The sequence below is a fragment of the Salmo trutta genome, chromosome 17 (genome assembly GCF_901001165.1).
Source record: "Salmo trutta chromosome 17, fSalTru1.1, whole genome shotgun sequence".
Lineage (NCBI taxonomy): Eukaryota > Metazoa > Chordata > Actinopteri > Salmoniformes > Salmonidae > Salmo > Salmo trutta.
This window is the reverse complement of record NC_042973.1, coordinates 58,404,059-58,422,300: the sequence shown is the minus strand read 5'-3', so window position 1 is coordinate 58,422,300 and position 18,242 is coordinate 58,404,059. Positions and strand designations below refer to the sequence as shown.

Sequence of the window (18,242 nt, the reverse complement as noted above, 5' to 3'; positions counted from 1 at the left end):
CTGAGTTTCCCTCATTCACATTCAGAATACATTGTGAAAAACTCAAATCTTTTCTCACCATTTTTGCTCCAGGCAGATATAGTACATCCATAACTATCGGTTTCCTCATTAGCAGGGAGGAGTTTCTGCAATCAAATTGCATGTGCATCGCCCTCATGTTGCAATTTTAGCTAACACAGAAAGGGGCCTATATTGGAGACCAAAAGTCGTCTGGCACACTGCTTAGAGTTTCAACAACATGAATAACTTATTTCTAGCCTACAATCATCGATGTTACTACTGTGAAAACAAGACAAAATATGACTGTTCTTGCTCATTTTAAGACATGTCAAGTAATCATTACATTCATTACAGATGTCAATTGTTGTCCAACATCATGGCTACGCTGTTGGCATCACCTTTTACAGTGGATTTTCGCTGTTGTGGGCCTTTAACCATCTGTCTGACTTTGTTGTTCACACAGGAGAGAGACGGGACTACCGTGGGTCCTCGGGGGAGCCTCAACAACCTCATGATGCTGACGAGGCAGAGAAGAGTCTCTTCACATTAGAACACCTCAAGAAACACCTGCAGACATCCACAGGGAAGAGAACTCACTGCTGCACTGACTGTGGGAAGAGATTCACCTCCCCATCAGGCATTAAAATTCACCAGAGAATCCACACAGGAGAGAAATCTTATAGCTGTAATCAATGTGGGAAGAGTTTTGGTCAATCTGGAAAACTGACAGTACACCAGAGAATACACACAGGAGAGAAATTGTATAGCTGTGATCAATGTGGGAAGAGTTTTGGTCAATCTGGAAAACTGACAGTACACCAGAGAATACACACAGGAGAGAAACCTTATAGCTGTGATCAATGTGGGAAGAGTTTTGGTCAATCTGGAAAACTGACAGTACACCAGAGAATACACACAGGAGAGAAACCTTATAGCTGTGGTCAATGTGAGAAGAGTTTTACTACATCTGACTGTCTAACTAAACACCAGAGAACACACACAGGAGAGAAACCTTATAGCTGTGGTCAATGTGAGAAGAGTTTTACTACATCTGACTGTCTAACTAAACACCAGAGAACACACACAGGAGAGAAACATTATAGCTGTGATCAATGTGGGAAGAGTTTCACTACATCAAGCATTCTGACTGTACACCACAGAAGACACACAGGAGAGAAACCTTATAGCTGTGATCAATGTTGGAAGAGTTTTGGTCAATCTGGACATCTGACTCAACACCAGACAACACACACAGGAGAGAAACCTTATAGCTGTGATCAATGTGACAAGACATACTCTAATAAAAGATATCTGATTAAACATCAGAAAATACATGAAGGAGTTGTTTCATGATATCAATGAATTAATGTCACAATGTAGAATGTTTTAACATTGTAGAAGGAGTATTTTAATGATGTCACAATGTAGAACCCTAAAAGTTTGTCCCCTGTTCTATTGATTTCAACATGATATGGATATTAGCCTCAGGGGGAAAATCCAGGCTCTGAATTGGAAGAGTTACTATTTATGAGTTTTAACAAAAAGTGACTAACCAAAAAAGAGTTGTGTTACAACAAAATATCTTATAGTTGTGGTCATTGGGAAGAGTTTTTCTCAATCTGACTCTCTGACTACACACCAGAGAACATACACAGGAGATAAACGTTATAGCTGTGACCAGAGATAATCTGATTTAAAGATCTAATCAAATATTAGAAAATACATGCATGAAGGAGTTGTTTCATGATATCAATGAAATGTCACAATGTAGAATGTTTTTAACATTGTAGTTGGAGTATTTTAAGGAATTTCACAATGTAGAACCCTAAACGTTTGTCCCCTGTTCTATTGATTTCAACATGATATGGATATTAGCCTCAGGGGGAAAATCCAGGCTCTGAAATGGAAGAGTTACTATTTATGAGATTTAACAAAAAGTGACTAACAAAAAAAGAGTTGTTACATTTACCATGTTGGTGACCCACTTCAATCAAAATGCAACACTTCAAAATGTAGCTAGCTGTTTTCTACAAGTTGTCCTCTAACCAGGGATGTACACATTACTCCCAGATTCCATGTGGTTTTTGAGCTGTTAGTTTTAACAGGACTTGCAACCTCATCTCCCTCCTCTCACACAATTGATTTCGACATGATATCGATGAGTGATGACAAATAAGTTCCTTTGTTTAGCGACCCCTACATTTAAATTTATCACTCCAAAATGTAGCTGACTGTCTTCTGCAGGTTGTCCTCTAATCAGTGAGGTAAAATATATCTCCCATTTCCATGTGTTTTTGTTTAGTTGTTAGTTTCAACAGCACGTACAACCTGATTTCCCCCCTAATCGATATCAGTGATTTATTGCGACTTGTCAAAACAACAGCGTTTCTGGTGCTTGTGCAGTTTATAAGGTGCTTGTTTAAAAAAAATACAAGTAATATGATTATTGTGGCAGATGTTTGTGTACATAGCACATGTTATGTTTAGGTTTTCAATTTATCCCAAACTGTTTCTGCATATTGGTGATTGATTTGGACACGTTAAAACTGTTTTGACATCGGGGCTATCCCATCTAGCAAAATGTCATTGAAAAGAATACTATGCCCGACGGCCAATAATCAATTTGTCTATAATCAACTTTATTAACAATCCTACATCACTCCAGTATTTCTTTACAACATTCAAATGCTAATTGTCTTTATTCCACTTCTGAAGTAGCATGACTCAAATCACCTCATATTTAAAACATTCAGCCTGACAAAAGATACATGTTTTATTATTTCATGCCTCACCATTAAGTTAATTATTGCCAATACATATTAACAAAGGGGTGTACATTTGGTTTGATATTTAATATTTACAATTCATGTAACATTTAGTAATCATAATTATTTATGCAACCAACTGACAATTTTTGGGTACAATTATATTGACATTGTTGCCCTGCTTTTATAATATCAGGGTTCATTCTCAGATGTGCCAACCCAAATGTACTAGAGCATGACATTGGGGACTGGGCCCCGATCCAACAACATGCCTATCGAGATATTGCAGGAGTTTGCTCTTGAAATCAGACATGACTAATACAATTTGATTTGATTTTTGTTTGGGCTTGTTCCAACGGGACGAGAGTTCTAGAAGCTAGTGAGTTTTAGGAAGACGAGAGTTCTAGAAGCTAGTGAGTTTTAGGAAGACGAGAGTTCTAGAAGCTAGTGAGTTTTAGGATTCTATAGAAATTATATGATTGTATATTATTATTTAGAAGTACGTGTTTTTTGTTGTTTTTAAATGTTGACAGCCAGTAGACACCATGTTAGTATTGAAGAAGGTGAAGCATTGTAGTTGATTATAATGTGAAATGGAAGTTGTTTTCTGTTGGTGGTGAGCAAACTTGTCCAACAAAAATATAGGATATATTTGTTGTCTTAAGGTGTTACATGCTTTGGTTTTTCCATTTATGTTTTGAGGTTGGACTTTAGCACGTCTAGCTCGTTAGCAGGTCTAACTCGTTAGCAGGTCTAGCTCGTTAGCACGTCTAGATCGTTAGCCCGTCTAGATCGTTAGCCCGTCTAGCTCGTTAGCACGTAGGACGCACTGATTGGTGTCACCTCGTTAGTCAGTATGTGTTACACCTGTGCTGGCTTGTCCATCTCGTTAGTGGGAAGGTGTTTCACCTGAGCTGGTCCAGGTTCTATTTAAGAGTGTCTGGCCCAGTGCTCCAGTTGTCTTGATACATGTGGAGAGTCAACACCTTTAGTTGCTCCACCTTTTTGGTTTGCTTCCTGTCTTTAAGTTTGGTGTGGGTTTTTCTTTTGTTTTCCTCTTCTTGGCCAGATTTAGTGGGTCTCACGGTGGGTGTCTTTTAGGTCCCAGTTGTTGTTACTAGTCAACTTTCAGTGGACACCCCCATAGTGTCTTTCAGAGCCCCTCCTAAAAAACATGCTTATATTTTGGGTTGGATAATGCATCCAATTAATATTTTAATCAATGGCATTTCCTTAGAATGCTCATTAGTATTTCAGTTGTTAGTCTTGTTTTTTTTATCCTCTTATGTTTGTGTACTAAATATTTCTGTTTATTTTCATTGTTTTTTCCTGTGAAGCCATTGTGTTGCATCCATGTCTGAAATGTGCTGTATAAATAAAGCTTGATTTGATCCTATTGCAAAACTAATGAACCCTTTGACCGACCAATCAACAGACTCTTGGTCGCTGGTAGTATGAAAATCAGTATCAATCCCATGTCAAAGGATTCAACTACTGAAAACAGAAACAAACAAATGGATCAAACAGATCGATCCCACTTTTCCAGCCTGCTGAAGGCGTGGTGGAGTGGTAAACATCACCCCCGGCTCTACCAGGGGCTTGAGGTGGTCTCCCACAGCTCTGCTTATGTCATGTTCTGTGGCCTTGCTGTTCCATTTCTTGACTGTCCCTGCAACACAAACACATTTAGTCATATTATATAAAAACACTCAAAGTAATGGATATGGAGCATCTATGGCCTCAGTTACACCTGGCACCTAAATGTGACTTCTGTCATCTGATCACTCCAATCTGAATTAGGTTCAGATCTACCAGGATGGGCCTTTGACAGTCTGGATGCAGTCAGGCCACTGAATATAAATAAGCAATGTAAGGAGATGGGGTTAATGAGTGAGGAAAAGTACATTACACACAAATGACCTTCATAATATCAAAGAGCAAATGTGTGCCTGAGGGGAAATTAACTTTCATACAGCCAAAAGGGGTGAGAAATTACACCAATATCAGTTGACAATTTGCACTAATGTAAATGAACATATTCCCTTTAGCTGACGTGATGAACCACTAAGGGGACATAAATATTTACCATCTAAACCATGTGTGACCCCTCACCTCTCTGGCTGTAGAAGTGTTCTTCCTAACCAGTCCCTCAACAGCTCTCTGACTGAGCTCCACCCTCACTGGGCCTTCAGAGGAGAGGAAGGCTGAGGAGGGATGGATGGATCAGTCAGTCAATAAAGTTTGGAGCTGCTGTGACAAAATCACTATTTTAGTAGTTCATTAAAGTAAATAAGGCTTTATGACTGCTGAATACCAACTATCAATCACTTAGATCATGTAATTTCAGGTAGAGATACATTCTTGGGACGTCCCTAGCCCGTTGAAGTTGACATTTAAAATGGTTAAGGTAGGGGTTAAGGTTAGGGTTCAGGGTAGGGATGTTCCAAGGATCCCAGATAGCATTGACCATTGTGCATTCTTCTCTCTTTTACATAGCAGGTGATGGGTTCTGAACTTGAAAATATGAAATATCCTTATTCATGTCACTGTTTGAGGGAAATGTAGAACGTTTACATTCTGTCAGAATGTGTTATTGTTAGACGTCAGGGATCCTCTGGAAGGAGAAGGGCCACAGTCTGGAACAAGTCAACAGGACAGCCGTGAGGTGGGGAGGAGAAGGGCCACAGTCTGGAACAAGTCAACAGGACAGCCGTGAGGTGGGGAGGAGAAGGGCCACAGTCTGGAACAAGTCAACAGGACAGCCGTGAGGTGGGGAGGAGAAGGGCCACAGTCTGGAACAAGTCAACAGGACAGCCGTGAGGTGGGGAGGAGTGAGGAATTTAAGCTGAGGTCAGGTCAGATGAAGTGAGGAAGAACTCATGTGACTAAAGTTCTGCCTAGCAACAGAGGTGTAATTCAACATCAGTTCACCGTCTCACCTCATACTGTATTGGAGCAGCAGCAGCTGACTGCCCAGTTCAACATCAGTTCACCGTCTCACCTCATACTGTATTGGAGCAGCAGCAGCTGACTGCCCAGTTCAACATCAGTTCACCGTCTCACCTCATACTGTATTGGAGCAGCAGCAGCTGACTTGATCGTTGATACTAATCATCATGTTTGAATCTGAGAGTAAATAGAGCCGACTACACTCTAAAAATGAAGGGTTCAACTGGAGTTGTTCTCAGATCCCCTAAGAACCGTAGGGTTCTTGGTCAATGAAAAACAGCCCCAAAAGGTTCTTCAAAGAACTTGTTAGAAGGTGGGTTCATCGAGGAACCTCCGTTGTTGCTGGACTTCTTCCGGGAACTTCGCAATTACAACTGAAAACGATGGTGACAAGTTTGGATGCGACAACAGTTTTAAAAAGGTTAAGTTGATGTTTGGCTCTGAATATGTCTCGAAATAATTTATTATAATAATATAACATACTAATAATGAATAACGAAGACAATGATGGTTTTCTGTGAATATCTTCCATAACGTTACTATAGTTAATGAACGTAAATATTAGAAAGCCGGGTTTGACCGTCGGTGTTGTATGAGCTACAGTACAGTACCGTTAGCTAGCTAGCTAACGTTATGTCCTAACTAGGCACAACTAGGTTTGGATTATTTCCTCAACTATATTCTTTACCATATATTGTATATCGTTTCCATAAAGCCAACAGCAGCTCTTATTCCTTCCCTTTCTCTGATGTATTTTGTAATAAAATTAGCAAGTGTAGTAAGATCATTGCTTTACTTTACTAGGACTGGAGACCACAGCAGCGATTCTGCTCTTGTCCGACCTCTTCAATGAGGACCCGAGTGGCCTTTATGTCCATGACAAGGTATGTCTATGCACCAATCATCTGTTTCTTCATAAACATAGGTGTACATGCTTATATACAACTACAGCTGAACATTTGTTCTGTTCTTTGTTAAATGTATATTAATATTTTCTTACTTTTGTTGACACAGATTTCACCGCTCTTCACTCCTTTACTGCACATCGGTAGAAATCCATTTCACCATGAGAGTGAAATCCCACTGGCCTTTGATGGGGAGAACATCCAGGCCCTCGAGGACGTCCCCATGGGTCTTGGGGCTCTGCTACGGCTGTATTTTTATTCTCCCTTAATTTCCCAAAAATGTCAGAAAAACCCTTATGTTGTTAAGTTACTGTGTTCTGGGGATCAGAGAAGTTGGGGTGAAGTTACCAGGGCCGGTCATAAAGATGGAGAACTTCCTAACATAACTAAGTGGATACGATATACACACTAAAGCTGAAAAATCTGTATTTAGCATCAAGTCTACAATGTTGTTAGTTTACCTGTGATTCACTCCAGTTTCTGAGACAACTGCCCAGACTTTATAGACAGTTTAATAATGCTTAAAACTCATCTTTATCAAATGATCCATTAAAGATACCAACTCAAAGCCTACGTTCGTCTATATATGGGTTGTTTAAATTGTATCTAATTATATTCCCAGTATTACTTCATCAAATCTCTACTAATCATTATACACACATACAATTCATCATATTTTCATATATTCACAGAATCCATATAAAACATAAGACATTCTCAGGTAGTCACGACAACCATTCCATTTGCTTTTTCAAGGACTCTCCACAGCTACGAAGCAGCTCTCCAAACCTACTCACAGCAGAACCAAAAATAAACTTTTGTTTCCCGGACAATGACCATGGGATCCTCAACGATTCTCTAACCTCCCAGAGACCACGGCAAAATCAAGCCTCCCAGGAACTATAGACCTTCCGCTGCTTTCTAAAATATCATCCCCCTCTCAATACCACCCCGTGATCTTCTATGATGGGCAGTGAAGGAACGGAACCCCAAGATAACGTTATATCAAAGCTTATTATCCACATGTCAATCATCTGATTAAGCATATTTCTATATGAGGAACTATAGATCTCTAGGAGGAACTATAGATCTCTAGGAGGAACTATAGATCTCTAGGAGGAACTATAGACCTCTAGGAGGAACTATAGATCTCTAGGTGGAACTATAGATCTCTAGGAGGAACTATAGATCTCTAGGAGGAACTATAGATCTCTATGAGGAACTATACATCTCTAGGAGGAACGATAGATCTATCTCTATGAGGAACTATAGATCTATCTCTATGAGGAACTATAGATCTATCTCTATGAGGAACTATAGATCTATCTCTATGAGGAACTATAGATCTATCTCTATGAGGAACTATAGATCTATCTCTATGAGGAACTATAGATCTATCTCTATGAGGAACTATAGATCTATCTCTATGAGGAACTATAGATCTATCTCTATGAGGAACTATTGATCTCTAGGAGGAACTATAGATCTCTGTGAGGAACTATAGATCTCTGTGAGGAACTATAGATCTCTAGGAGGAACTATAGATCTCTAGGAGGAACTATAGATCTCTAGGAGGAACTATAGATCTCTAGGAGGAACTATAGATCTCTAGGAGGAACTATAGATCTCTAGGAGGAACTATAGATCTCTAGGAGGAACTATAGATCTCTAGGAGGAACTATAGATCTCTAGGAGGAACTATAGATCTCTAGGAGGAACTATAGAACTCTAGGAGGAACTATAGAACTCTAGGAGGAACTATAGATCTCTAGGAGGAACTATAGATCTCTAGGAGGAACTATAGATCTCTAGGAGGAACTATAGATCTCTAGGAGGAACTATAGATCTCTAGGAGGAACTATAGATCTCTAGGAGGAACTATAGATCTCTAGGAGGAACTATAGATCTCTAGGAGGAACTATAGAACTCTAGGAGGAACTATAGAACTCTAGGAGGAACTATAGAACTCTAGGAGGAACTATAGATCTCTAGGAGGAACTATAGATCTCTAGGAGGAACTATAGATCTCTAGGAGGAACTATAGATCTCTAGGAGGAACTATAGATCTCTAGGAGGAACTATAGATCTCTAGGAGGAACTATAGATCTCTATGAGGAACTATTGATCTCTAGGAGGAACTATAGATATCTGTGAGGAACTATAGAACTCTAGGAGGAACTATAGATCTCTAGGAGGAACTATAGATCTCTAGGAGGAACTATAGATCTCTAGGAGGAACTATAGATCTCTGTGAGGAACTATAGATCTCTGTGAGGAACTATAGATCTCTAGGAGGAACTATAGATCTCTAGGAGGAACTATAGATCTCTAGGAGGAACTATAGATCTCTAGGAGGAACTATAGATCTCTAGGAGGAACTATACATCTCTAGGAGGAACTATAGATCTCTAGGAGGAACGATAGATCTATCTCTATGAGGAACTATAGATCTCTAGGAGGAACTATAGATCTCTAGGAGGAACTATAGATCTCTATGAGGAACTATAGATCTCTAGGAGGAACTATAGATCTCTAGGAGGAACTATAGATCTCTAGGAGGAACTATAGATCTCTAGGAGGAACTATAGATCTCTAGGAGGAACTATAGATCTCTAGGAGGAACTATAGATCTCTGTTACTATCCAAACATCAGATTATGACTCAGTCACACAACTCTCATACCACAGTCACACAACTCTCATACCACAGTCACACAACTCTCATATCACAGTCACACAACTCTCATATCAGAAAATATGAAATGGGGTCCAGGTTTAAAATAATTACAGGTTTAAAACAATTACAGGTGCATCTTATTATCTTGTACTATATCATAAATGGTCTTAACTAGTAAACACAGATTCTAGTTGTCATCTAGTTCACACAGATTCTAGTTGTCATCTAGTTCACACAGATTCTAGTTGTCATCTCGTTCACACAGATTCTAGATATTTAACGCGAAATGACCGAACCCAGGGCATACCTGGCAGCACGTTTAAAATCATTGGAATTCACCACTTCTGAGAGTCACACAGACACTTTTCAGAATGAGGTCCTTCTTCCAATAGAGATTAACCAGGTACCGTGTTTCACACAGAACCCACAGCCACCCTGGCCCCTCACCCCTACAGACCAATCCCCACTGTGATCAATTCAGTGTCAGGATGGCTCTAGGTCGCCCGCAACCGACCAATGATAGGTGTCTGAGTCGACTGACTCTCAGATCATCCTCCACCGACTCGGCCCTGTTTACACCGCCAAGGTGTCCCCCCCCCCACACAGGAATACACACTCAGAGCCTCCTGACTGGGCCCTGTTTACACCTCCACACAGGAATACACACTCAGAGCCTACGAGGCTTTTCTATAAACTCCACTTTGCGTGCTTCGCTCACCTCTTTCTTTTAAACTACGTTCGAGATGTGGTATCCACTTGGCTGGCTGCCTCTCAGAACAAAGGTGGGTCCATTTGCTCCGTTCCCGCAGTGTGGTCTCCCTGAGATCCCAAGTTAGAGGGATCCCTCGTGCACCATTTACCCAGGTCGGCAGGAGCAGTCACCAAGTCAAGATTCACATCCCCAAATATGGTGGTTAATTTCTTTAAAATCAATTGAGGAGACGAACTTATCACACAAGTCAGAGTTATTCTTAAACTAAATCTTTAATCACTTAATAATGGAGCAGGGCAATACAACGTACACATACAAAATGAATCAAATGAGTGCTCTACGATAATGATGGCTGGTCGACAAATCACCCACAGATGATTCGTTGAGAGCCACGATACAATAGTACAAAGGTCTTTTACAGCCAAGATGAACCCCTTTTAACCTACATGACTGGGACCTAAAAGACACCCACCATGAGACCCACTAAATCTGCCCAAGAAGAGGAAAACAAAAGAAAAACTCACACCAAACTTAAAGACAGGAAGCAAACCAAAAAGGTGGAGCAACTAAAGGTGTTGACTCTCCACATGTATCAGTACAACTGGAGCACTGGGCCAGACACTCTTAAATAGAACCTGGACCAGCTCAGGTGAAACACCTTCCCACTAATGAGATGGACAAGCCAGCACAGGTGTAACACATACTGACTAACGAGGTGACACCAATCAGTGCGTCCTACGTGCTAACGAGCTAGACGTGCTAACGAGCTAGACGAGCTAACGAGCTAGACGTGCAAACGAGCTGTATGTGCTAACGGGCTAGACGTGCTAACGGGCTAGACGTGCTAACGGGCTAGACGTGCTAACGGGCTAGACGTGCTAACGAGCTAGACGTGCTAACGGAGCTAGACGTGCTAACGGGCTAGACGGGCTAACGAGCTAGACGGGCTAACGAGCTAGACGGGCTAACGAGCTAGACGTGCAAACGAGCTGTACGTGCTAACGGGCTAGACGGGCTAACGAGCTAGACGGGCTAACGAGCTAGACGGGCTAACGAGCTAGACGTGCTAACGAGCTAGACGTGCTAACGGGCTAGACGTGCTAACGGGTTAGATGCGCTAACGAGCTAGATGCGCTAACGAGCTAGATGCGCTAAAGTCCAATCTCAAAACATAAATGGAAAAACCAAAGCCTGTAACACCTTTCCCCCTTAAGACAACAAATATATCCTATATTTTTGATGGACAAGTTTGCTTACCAACAACAGAAAACAACTTCCATTTCACATTATAATCAACTACAATGCTTCACCTTCACCAATATAAAACATGGTGTCAGTTGGTTGCATAAATAATTATTACTAAATGTTACATGAATTGTAAAAATAAAATATTTGATTGCATAGTCTTATTTTCAACGTCTTTTCAATTATATTTTGCTAGGTGGGATATCCCCAATGTCAAAACACAGTTTTAACGTGTCTAAATCAATAACCAATATGCAGAAACAGTTTGGGATAAATTGAAAACCTAAACATAAAATGTGCTATATACATAAACATCTGCCACAATAATCATATTACTTGCATTTTTTTTAAACAAGCAGCTTATAAACTGTACAAGCACCAAAAACGCTGTTGTTTTGACAAGTAGCAATAAATCACTGATATCGATTAGGGGGGAAATCAGGTTGTACGTGATGTTGAAACTAACACAACTAAAAAACACACATGGAAATGGGAGATATATTTTACCTCACTGGTTAGAGGACAACCTGCAGAAGACAGTCAGCTACATTTTGGAGTGATGCATTTACATTTAGGGGTCACTAAACAAAGGAACACAACACTTATTTGTCATCACTCATCGCTAAAATCATTTGTGTGACAGGAGGGAGATGAGGTTGCACATCCTATTAAAACTAACAGCTCAAAAAACACACGGAATCTGGGAATAATGTGTACATCCCTGGTTAGAGGACAATTTGTAGAAAACAGATCGCTACATATTGAAGTGTTGCATTTTGATTCAAGTGGGTCACCAACGTGGTAAGTGTAACAACTCTTTTTTTGGTAGTCACTTTTTGTTAAATCACATAAATAGTAACTCTTCCATTTCAGAGCCTGGATTTTCCCCCTGAGGCTAATATCCATATCATGCTGAAATCAATAGAACAGGGGACAAACGTTTAGGGTTCTACATTGTGCTATCATTAAAATACTCCTTCTACAATGTTAAAACATTCTACATTGTGACATTAATTCATTGATATCACGAAATAACTCCATGTATTTTCTGATGTTTGATCAGAGAGCTTTTATCAAAGTATCTCTTGTCACACTGATCACAGCTATAAGATTTATCTCCTGTGTGTGTTCTCTTGTGTGATTTCAGGCCACCTGACTGAGTAAAACTCTTCCCACATTGACCACAGCTATATGGTTTCTCTCCTGTGTGTGTTCTCTGGTGTAGAGTCAGATTGCTTGATGCAGCAAAACTCTTTCCACATTGATCACAGTTATAAGGTTTCTCTCCTGTGTGTGTTCTCTGGTGTAATGTCAGCTGGCCAGATTGAACAAAACTCTTCCCACATTGAGTACAGCTATAAGGTTTCTCTCCTGTGTGTCTTCTCTGGTGCACTGTCAGATCTGTAGATTGAACAAAACTCTTCCCACATTGAGTACAACTATAAGGTTTCTCTCCTGTGTGTATTCTCTGGTGCACTCTCAGATCTGTAGATTGAACAAAACTCTTCCCACATTGACCACAGCTATAAGGTTTCTCTCCTGTGTGTGTTCTCTGGTGCGATGTCAGATGGCCAGATTGAACAAAACTCTTCCCACATTGATCACAGCCATAAGATTTCTCTCCTGTGTGTATTCTCTGATGTAGAGTCAGATGGCCAGATTGAACAAAACTCTTCCCACATTGAGTACAGCTATAAGGTTTCTCTCCTGTGTGTATTCTCATGTGTTTCGTTAGACCACTAGAGTCAGTAAAACTCTTCCTACATTGACCACAGCTATAAGATTTCTCTCCTGTGTGTATTCTCTGGTGCACTCTCAGACCTGTAGATTTAACAAAACTCTTCCCACATTCACCACAGCAATACGATTTCTCTCCTGTGTGTGTTCTCTGATTAATTTTAATGCCTGATGAGGTGAATCTCTTCCCTGTGGATCTCTGCTGGTGTTTATTGAGGTGTTCTGATCTGGAGAGACTCATCTCTGCCTCGTCAGCATCATGAGGTTGTTGAGGTTCCTCAGAGGACCTACGACTGTCCCGCCTCTCTCCTGTGTGAACAACAAAGTCAGACAGATGGTTAAAGTCCCACAACAGCAGAAATCCACTGTTTATTTGAGGTAAAAGGTGATGCCCAGATCATACCCATGAAGTTATACAACTGATGTCTGTTAAATTATTTGACCATTAAGACAGTCAACTTAGCAACAATCATATTTTGTCTTGTTTTCAAATTAGTAGTAACTAGAAATAAGTTATTAAAGTTGTTGAAATCCTAAGCAGTGTGCCAGACGACTTTTGGTCTCCAATATGGGACCCTTTCTGTGTTTGCTAAAATTGCAGCACGAGGGCAATGCGCACACAATTTGATTGCAGAAACACCTCCCTGCTAATGAAGAAACCACTGGTTATGGATGTAGTATATCTGGTAATGAGGAAACCACTAGTTATGGATGTAGTATATCTGGTAATGAGGAAACCACTAGTTATGGATGTAGTATATCTGGTAATGAGGAAACCACTAGTTATGGATGTAGTATATCTGCTAATGAGGAAACCACTAGTTATGGATGTAGTATATCTGGTAATGAGGAAACCGCTAGTTATGGATGTAGTATATCTGGTAATGAGGAAACCGCTAGTTATGGATGTAGTATATCTGGTAATGAGGAAACCGCTAGTTATGGATGTAGTATATCTGGTAATGAGGAAACCACTAGTTATGGATGTAGTATATCTGGTAATGAGGAAACCACTAGTTATGGATGTAGTATATCTGGTAATGAGGAAACCACTAGTTATGGATGTAGTATATCTGGTAATGAGGAAACCACTAGTTATGGATGTAGTATATCTGGTAATGAGGAAACCACTAGTTATGGATGTAGTATATCTGGTAATGAGGAAACCACTAGTTATGGATGTAGTATATCTGGTAATGAGGAAACCACTAGTTATGGATGTAGTATATCTGGTAATGAGGAAACCACTAGTTATGGATGTAGTATATCTGGTAATGAGGAAACCGCTAGTTATGGATGTAGTATATCTGCTAATGAGGAAACCGCTAGTTATGGATGTAGTATATCTGGTAATGAGGAAACCACTAGTTATGGATGTAGTATATCTGGTAATGAGGAAACCACTAGTTATGGATGTAGTATATCTGGTAATGAGGAAACCACTAGTTATAGATGTAGTATATCTGGTAATGAGGAAACCACTAGTTATGGATGTAGTATATCTGGTAATGAGGAAACCACTAGTTATGGATGTAGTATATCTGGTAATGAGGAAACCACTAGTTACGGATGTAGTATATCTGGTAATGAGGAAACCACTAGTTACGGATGTAGTATATCTGGTAATGAGGAAACCACTAGTTATGGATGTAGTATATCTGGTAATGAGGAAACCACTAGTTATGGATGTAGTATATCTGGTAATGAGGAAACCACTAGTTATGGATGTAGTAAATCTGGTAATGAGGAAACCACTAGTTATGGATGTAGTATATCTGCCAGGAGCAAAAATGGTGAGCAAAGATTTTAGTTTCTTACAATGTATTCTGAATGTGAATGGGGTAAAACTCAGGGGAGTAACCTCCATTTCCAGGTTGCTTATGAGTGCATTTCACACTACTTTGGATTATAATTGTAAGGCTTGTTTGAATGTCCTGCTTAATATAATGTTTGTGTCATCATTGCAAATCAACTGCTTTATACTTCAACAAGTAAAATGCTCTCTGGCTTTTCCATCAGCCTTACAATGAGTGTTTGCCAAATTGGCCCATAACTTCACCTAACAACAACATAGACCTACTGTAGGACCCCTAACTTCACCTAACAACAAATATATCTATGTCGTGATGTTTGTCATTTGACTGGCATTCAGTTCCTGGATCAGCTGATGACAGTTGAACATGTGACTAGCTAAACAGCTACAGTATTAAGAATTATGTGTAATTATTGAAGAACCACATTAATGACAGTATCCATTTGGGTGTTGTCAATAAAGTTAACCTCTAGGATAGGGGGCAGTATTTTCACGGCCGGATGAAAAACGTACCCAAATTAATCGGCCTACTACTCGAGCCCAGGAACTAGAATATGCATATTATTAGTAGATTTGGATAGAAAACACTCTGAAGTTTCTAAAACTGTTTGAATGATGTCTGTGAGTATAACATAACTCATATGGCAGGCAAAAACCTGAGAAAAATCTAACCAGGAAGTGAGAATTCTGGTGCTTGTAGTCCTTTCAAGTCATTGCCAATCGAACACACAGTGACTTAGGGTTCATTTTGCACTTCCTAGGGCTTCCACTAGATGTCAACAGTCTTTAGAAAGTTGTTTGAGGCATCTATGATGAACAGAGAGCAAACAAGAAGGTGGGGAAGTTGGTGACCCAGGGAAGGACATCAGTTCATTGGCGCGCATTCACGTGAGAGGTAGCTGTGTTCCAAAACGTTTTTCAAGACTCGTCCGGTTGGAATATTACAGAAGTTTCACGTTATAAAGGCCCTAAAGATTGATGCTATACAACGTTTGAACGAACGTAAATAGAACTTTTTTACTTTTCGTCGTGACATTTTCAGCGCGCATCCTACACTTGGAGTAGCTAACTGAATGCGCTAACAACAAGGAGCTATTTGAACATAAATGATGGACTTTATCGAACAAAGCAACATTTATTGTGGACCTGGGATTCCTGGAAGTGCCTTCTGATGAAGATCAAAGGTAAGTGAATATTTCTAATGCTATTTAATATTTTAGATGACTCCAAAATGGCGGGTATCTGTATTGCCTAGTGTATTTTTCTGAGCGCAGTACTCAGAATATTGCAAAGTGTGCTTTCCTCTTGAAGCTTATTTGAAATCTGTCACAGCGTTAGCATAAAGGAGATGTTCATCTATAATTCTTTGAATGACAGTTTAATATTTTATCAACGTTTATGACGAGTATTTTTGTAAATTGTTGTGCTGATTCACCGGCAGTATTGGAAGCAAAATATTTTCTGAACGTCGCGCGCCAATGTAAAATGGGGTTTATGGATATAAATATGAACTTGATCGAACAAAAAATGCATGTATTATGTAACATGATGTCCTAGGAGTGTCATCTGATGAAGATTGTCAAAGGTTAGTGCTTCATTTAGCTGTGTTTTGGGTATTTGTGATGCATCTAGTTGCTTGGAAAATGGCTGTGTGGTTATTTGTGTCTATGAACTCTCCTAACATAATCTAATGTTTGCTTTCGCTGTAAAGCCTTTTTGAAATCGGACAAAGTGGTTCGATTCAGGAGAAGTGTATCTATAAAATGGTGTAAAATAGTCCTATGTTTGAGAACTTTGAATTCTGACATTTTGTGGTTTTGAATTTGGCGCTCTGATTTTTCACTGGCCGTTGAATAGTGTGAACCGTGGGTGGGACGATAGCGTCCCACCTCCAGAGGTTAAGGTGACTCTAGGTTAGAACCATTGGATTTAGCAAACTGAAATGATTTTGGATTTCTGTGCCCACGAAAACTGTTTTCCCAGCGTAACATAAAAAGCCACTTAATTTCAAAAAACAAGAAGTCTGACAGCAAGATCCAGTATTTAAGCTGAAGTTCATCATATGACAAGCTTAACATTATGACTATAACTACTGTTCTCTGAAGGCGGGAAACAAGGTACAACATACTATTAAATCCACACGTTATGACTATAACTACTGTTCCCTGAAGGAGGGAAACTAGGTACAACAAACTATTAAATACGTGCCCCGCCTTCAACAGGTGATGAGCGTGAGGGTGAGATTCATTCCTTTAAGTTAATACAGCTATTCACCGACCCAGGAAAGGGCAGGGCCAAACAGGTGTTGTACCTCGTTTCCCTCCTTCAGGGAACAGTAATTATAGTCTTAAAGTCCCTTTTTAGTCGGTCAACTGTTTTTTAAATTTTTTATTTAACCTTTATTTAACCAGGTAGGCTAGTTGAGAACAAGTTCTCATTTGCAACTGCGACCTGACCAAGATAAAGCAAAGCACTTCGACACAAACAACAACACAGAGTTACACATGGAACAAACAAACATACAATCAATAATGCAGTAGAAAAATCTATATATAGCATGTGCAAATGAGGTAGGATAAGGGAGGTAAAGCAATAAATAGGCCATGGTGGCAAAGTAATTACAATATAGCAATTAAACACTGGAATGGTAGGATGTGCAGAAGATGAATGTGCAAGTTCAGATACTGGGGTGCAAATGAGCAATCATTTGAGAAACCAACCATTAATCAACACACAATAGAATCCTCATTAATCAACACAATAGAATCCTCATTAATCTACACACAATAGAATCCTCATTAATCAACACACAATAGAATCCTCATTAATCTACACACAATAGAATCCTCATTAATCTACACACAATATAATCCTCATTAATCAACACACAATAGAATCCTCATTAATCAACACACAATAATGAAAAAGTGAAATCAGGTAAAAAAAACTAAAATACTTATTTACTTAGGTATTCAGACCCTTTGCTATGAGACTCGAAATTGCTTTCAGGTGCATCCTGTTTCCATTAATCATCCTTGAGATGTATCTACAACTTGTTCGGAGTCCACCTGTGGTAAATTCAATTGATTGGACATGATTTGGGAAGGCACACACCTGTCTATATAAGGTCCCAGAGTTGACAGTGCATGTCAGAGCAAAAACCAAGCAATGAGGTCGAAGGAATTGTCCGTAGAGCTCCAAGACAGGAGTGTGTCGAGGCATAGATCTGGGGAAAGGTTCCCCAAAAAATTATGCAGCATTGAAGGTCCCCAAGAACACAGTGGCCTCCATCATTCTTAAATGGAATACTCTTCCAAGAGCTGGGTCACCCGGCCAAACTAAGCAATTGGGGGAGAAGGGCCTTGGTCAGGGAGGTGACCAAAAACCTGATGGTCACTCTGACAGCGCTCCAGAGTTTATCTATGGAGATGGGAGAACCT

The 18,242-nt window shown here is 39.9% G+C and overlaps 1 protein-coding gene across 1 annotated transcript in view; it reads left to right on the top strand.

The window, feature by feature from the left end:
• Nucleotides 1–981: 981 nt before the first annotated feature.
• Nucleotides 982–18,242, top strand: part of LOC115152492 (zinc finger protein 2 homolog) — a gene marked incomplete at both ends in the record, with an annotated part of 30,815 nt that continues 13,554 nt past the window's right edge. Inside the window, one exon of the mRNA XM_029697357.1 lies at nucleotides 982–1,207. Coding sequence (XP_029553217.1) covers nucleotides 982–1,207 — 226 coding nt within the window. The remainder of the gene's footprint in view (nucleotides 1,208–18,242) is intronic.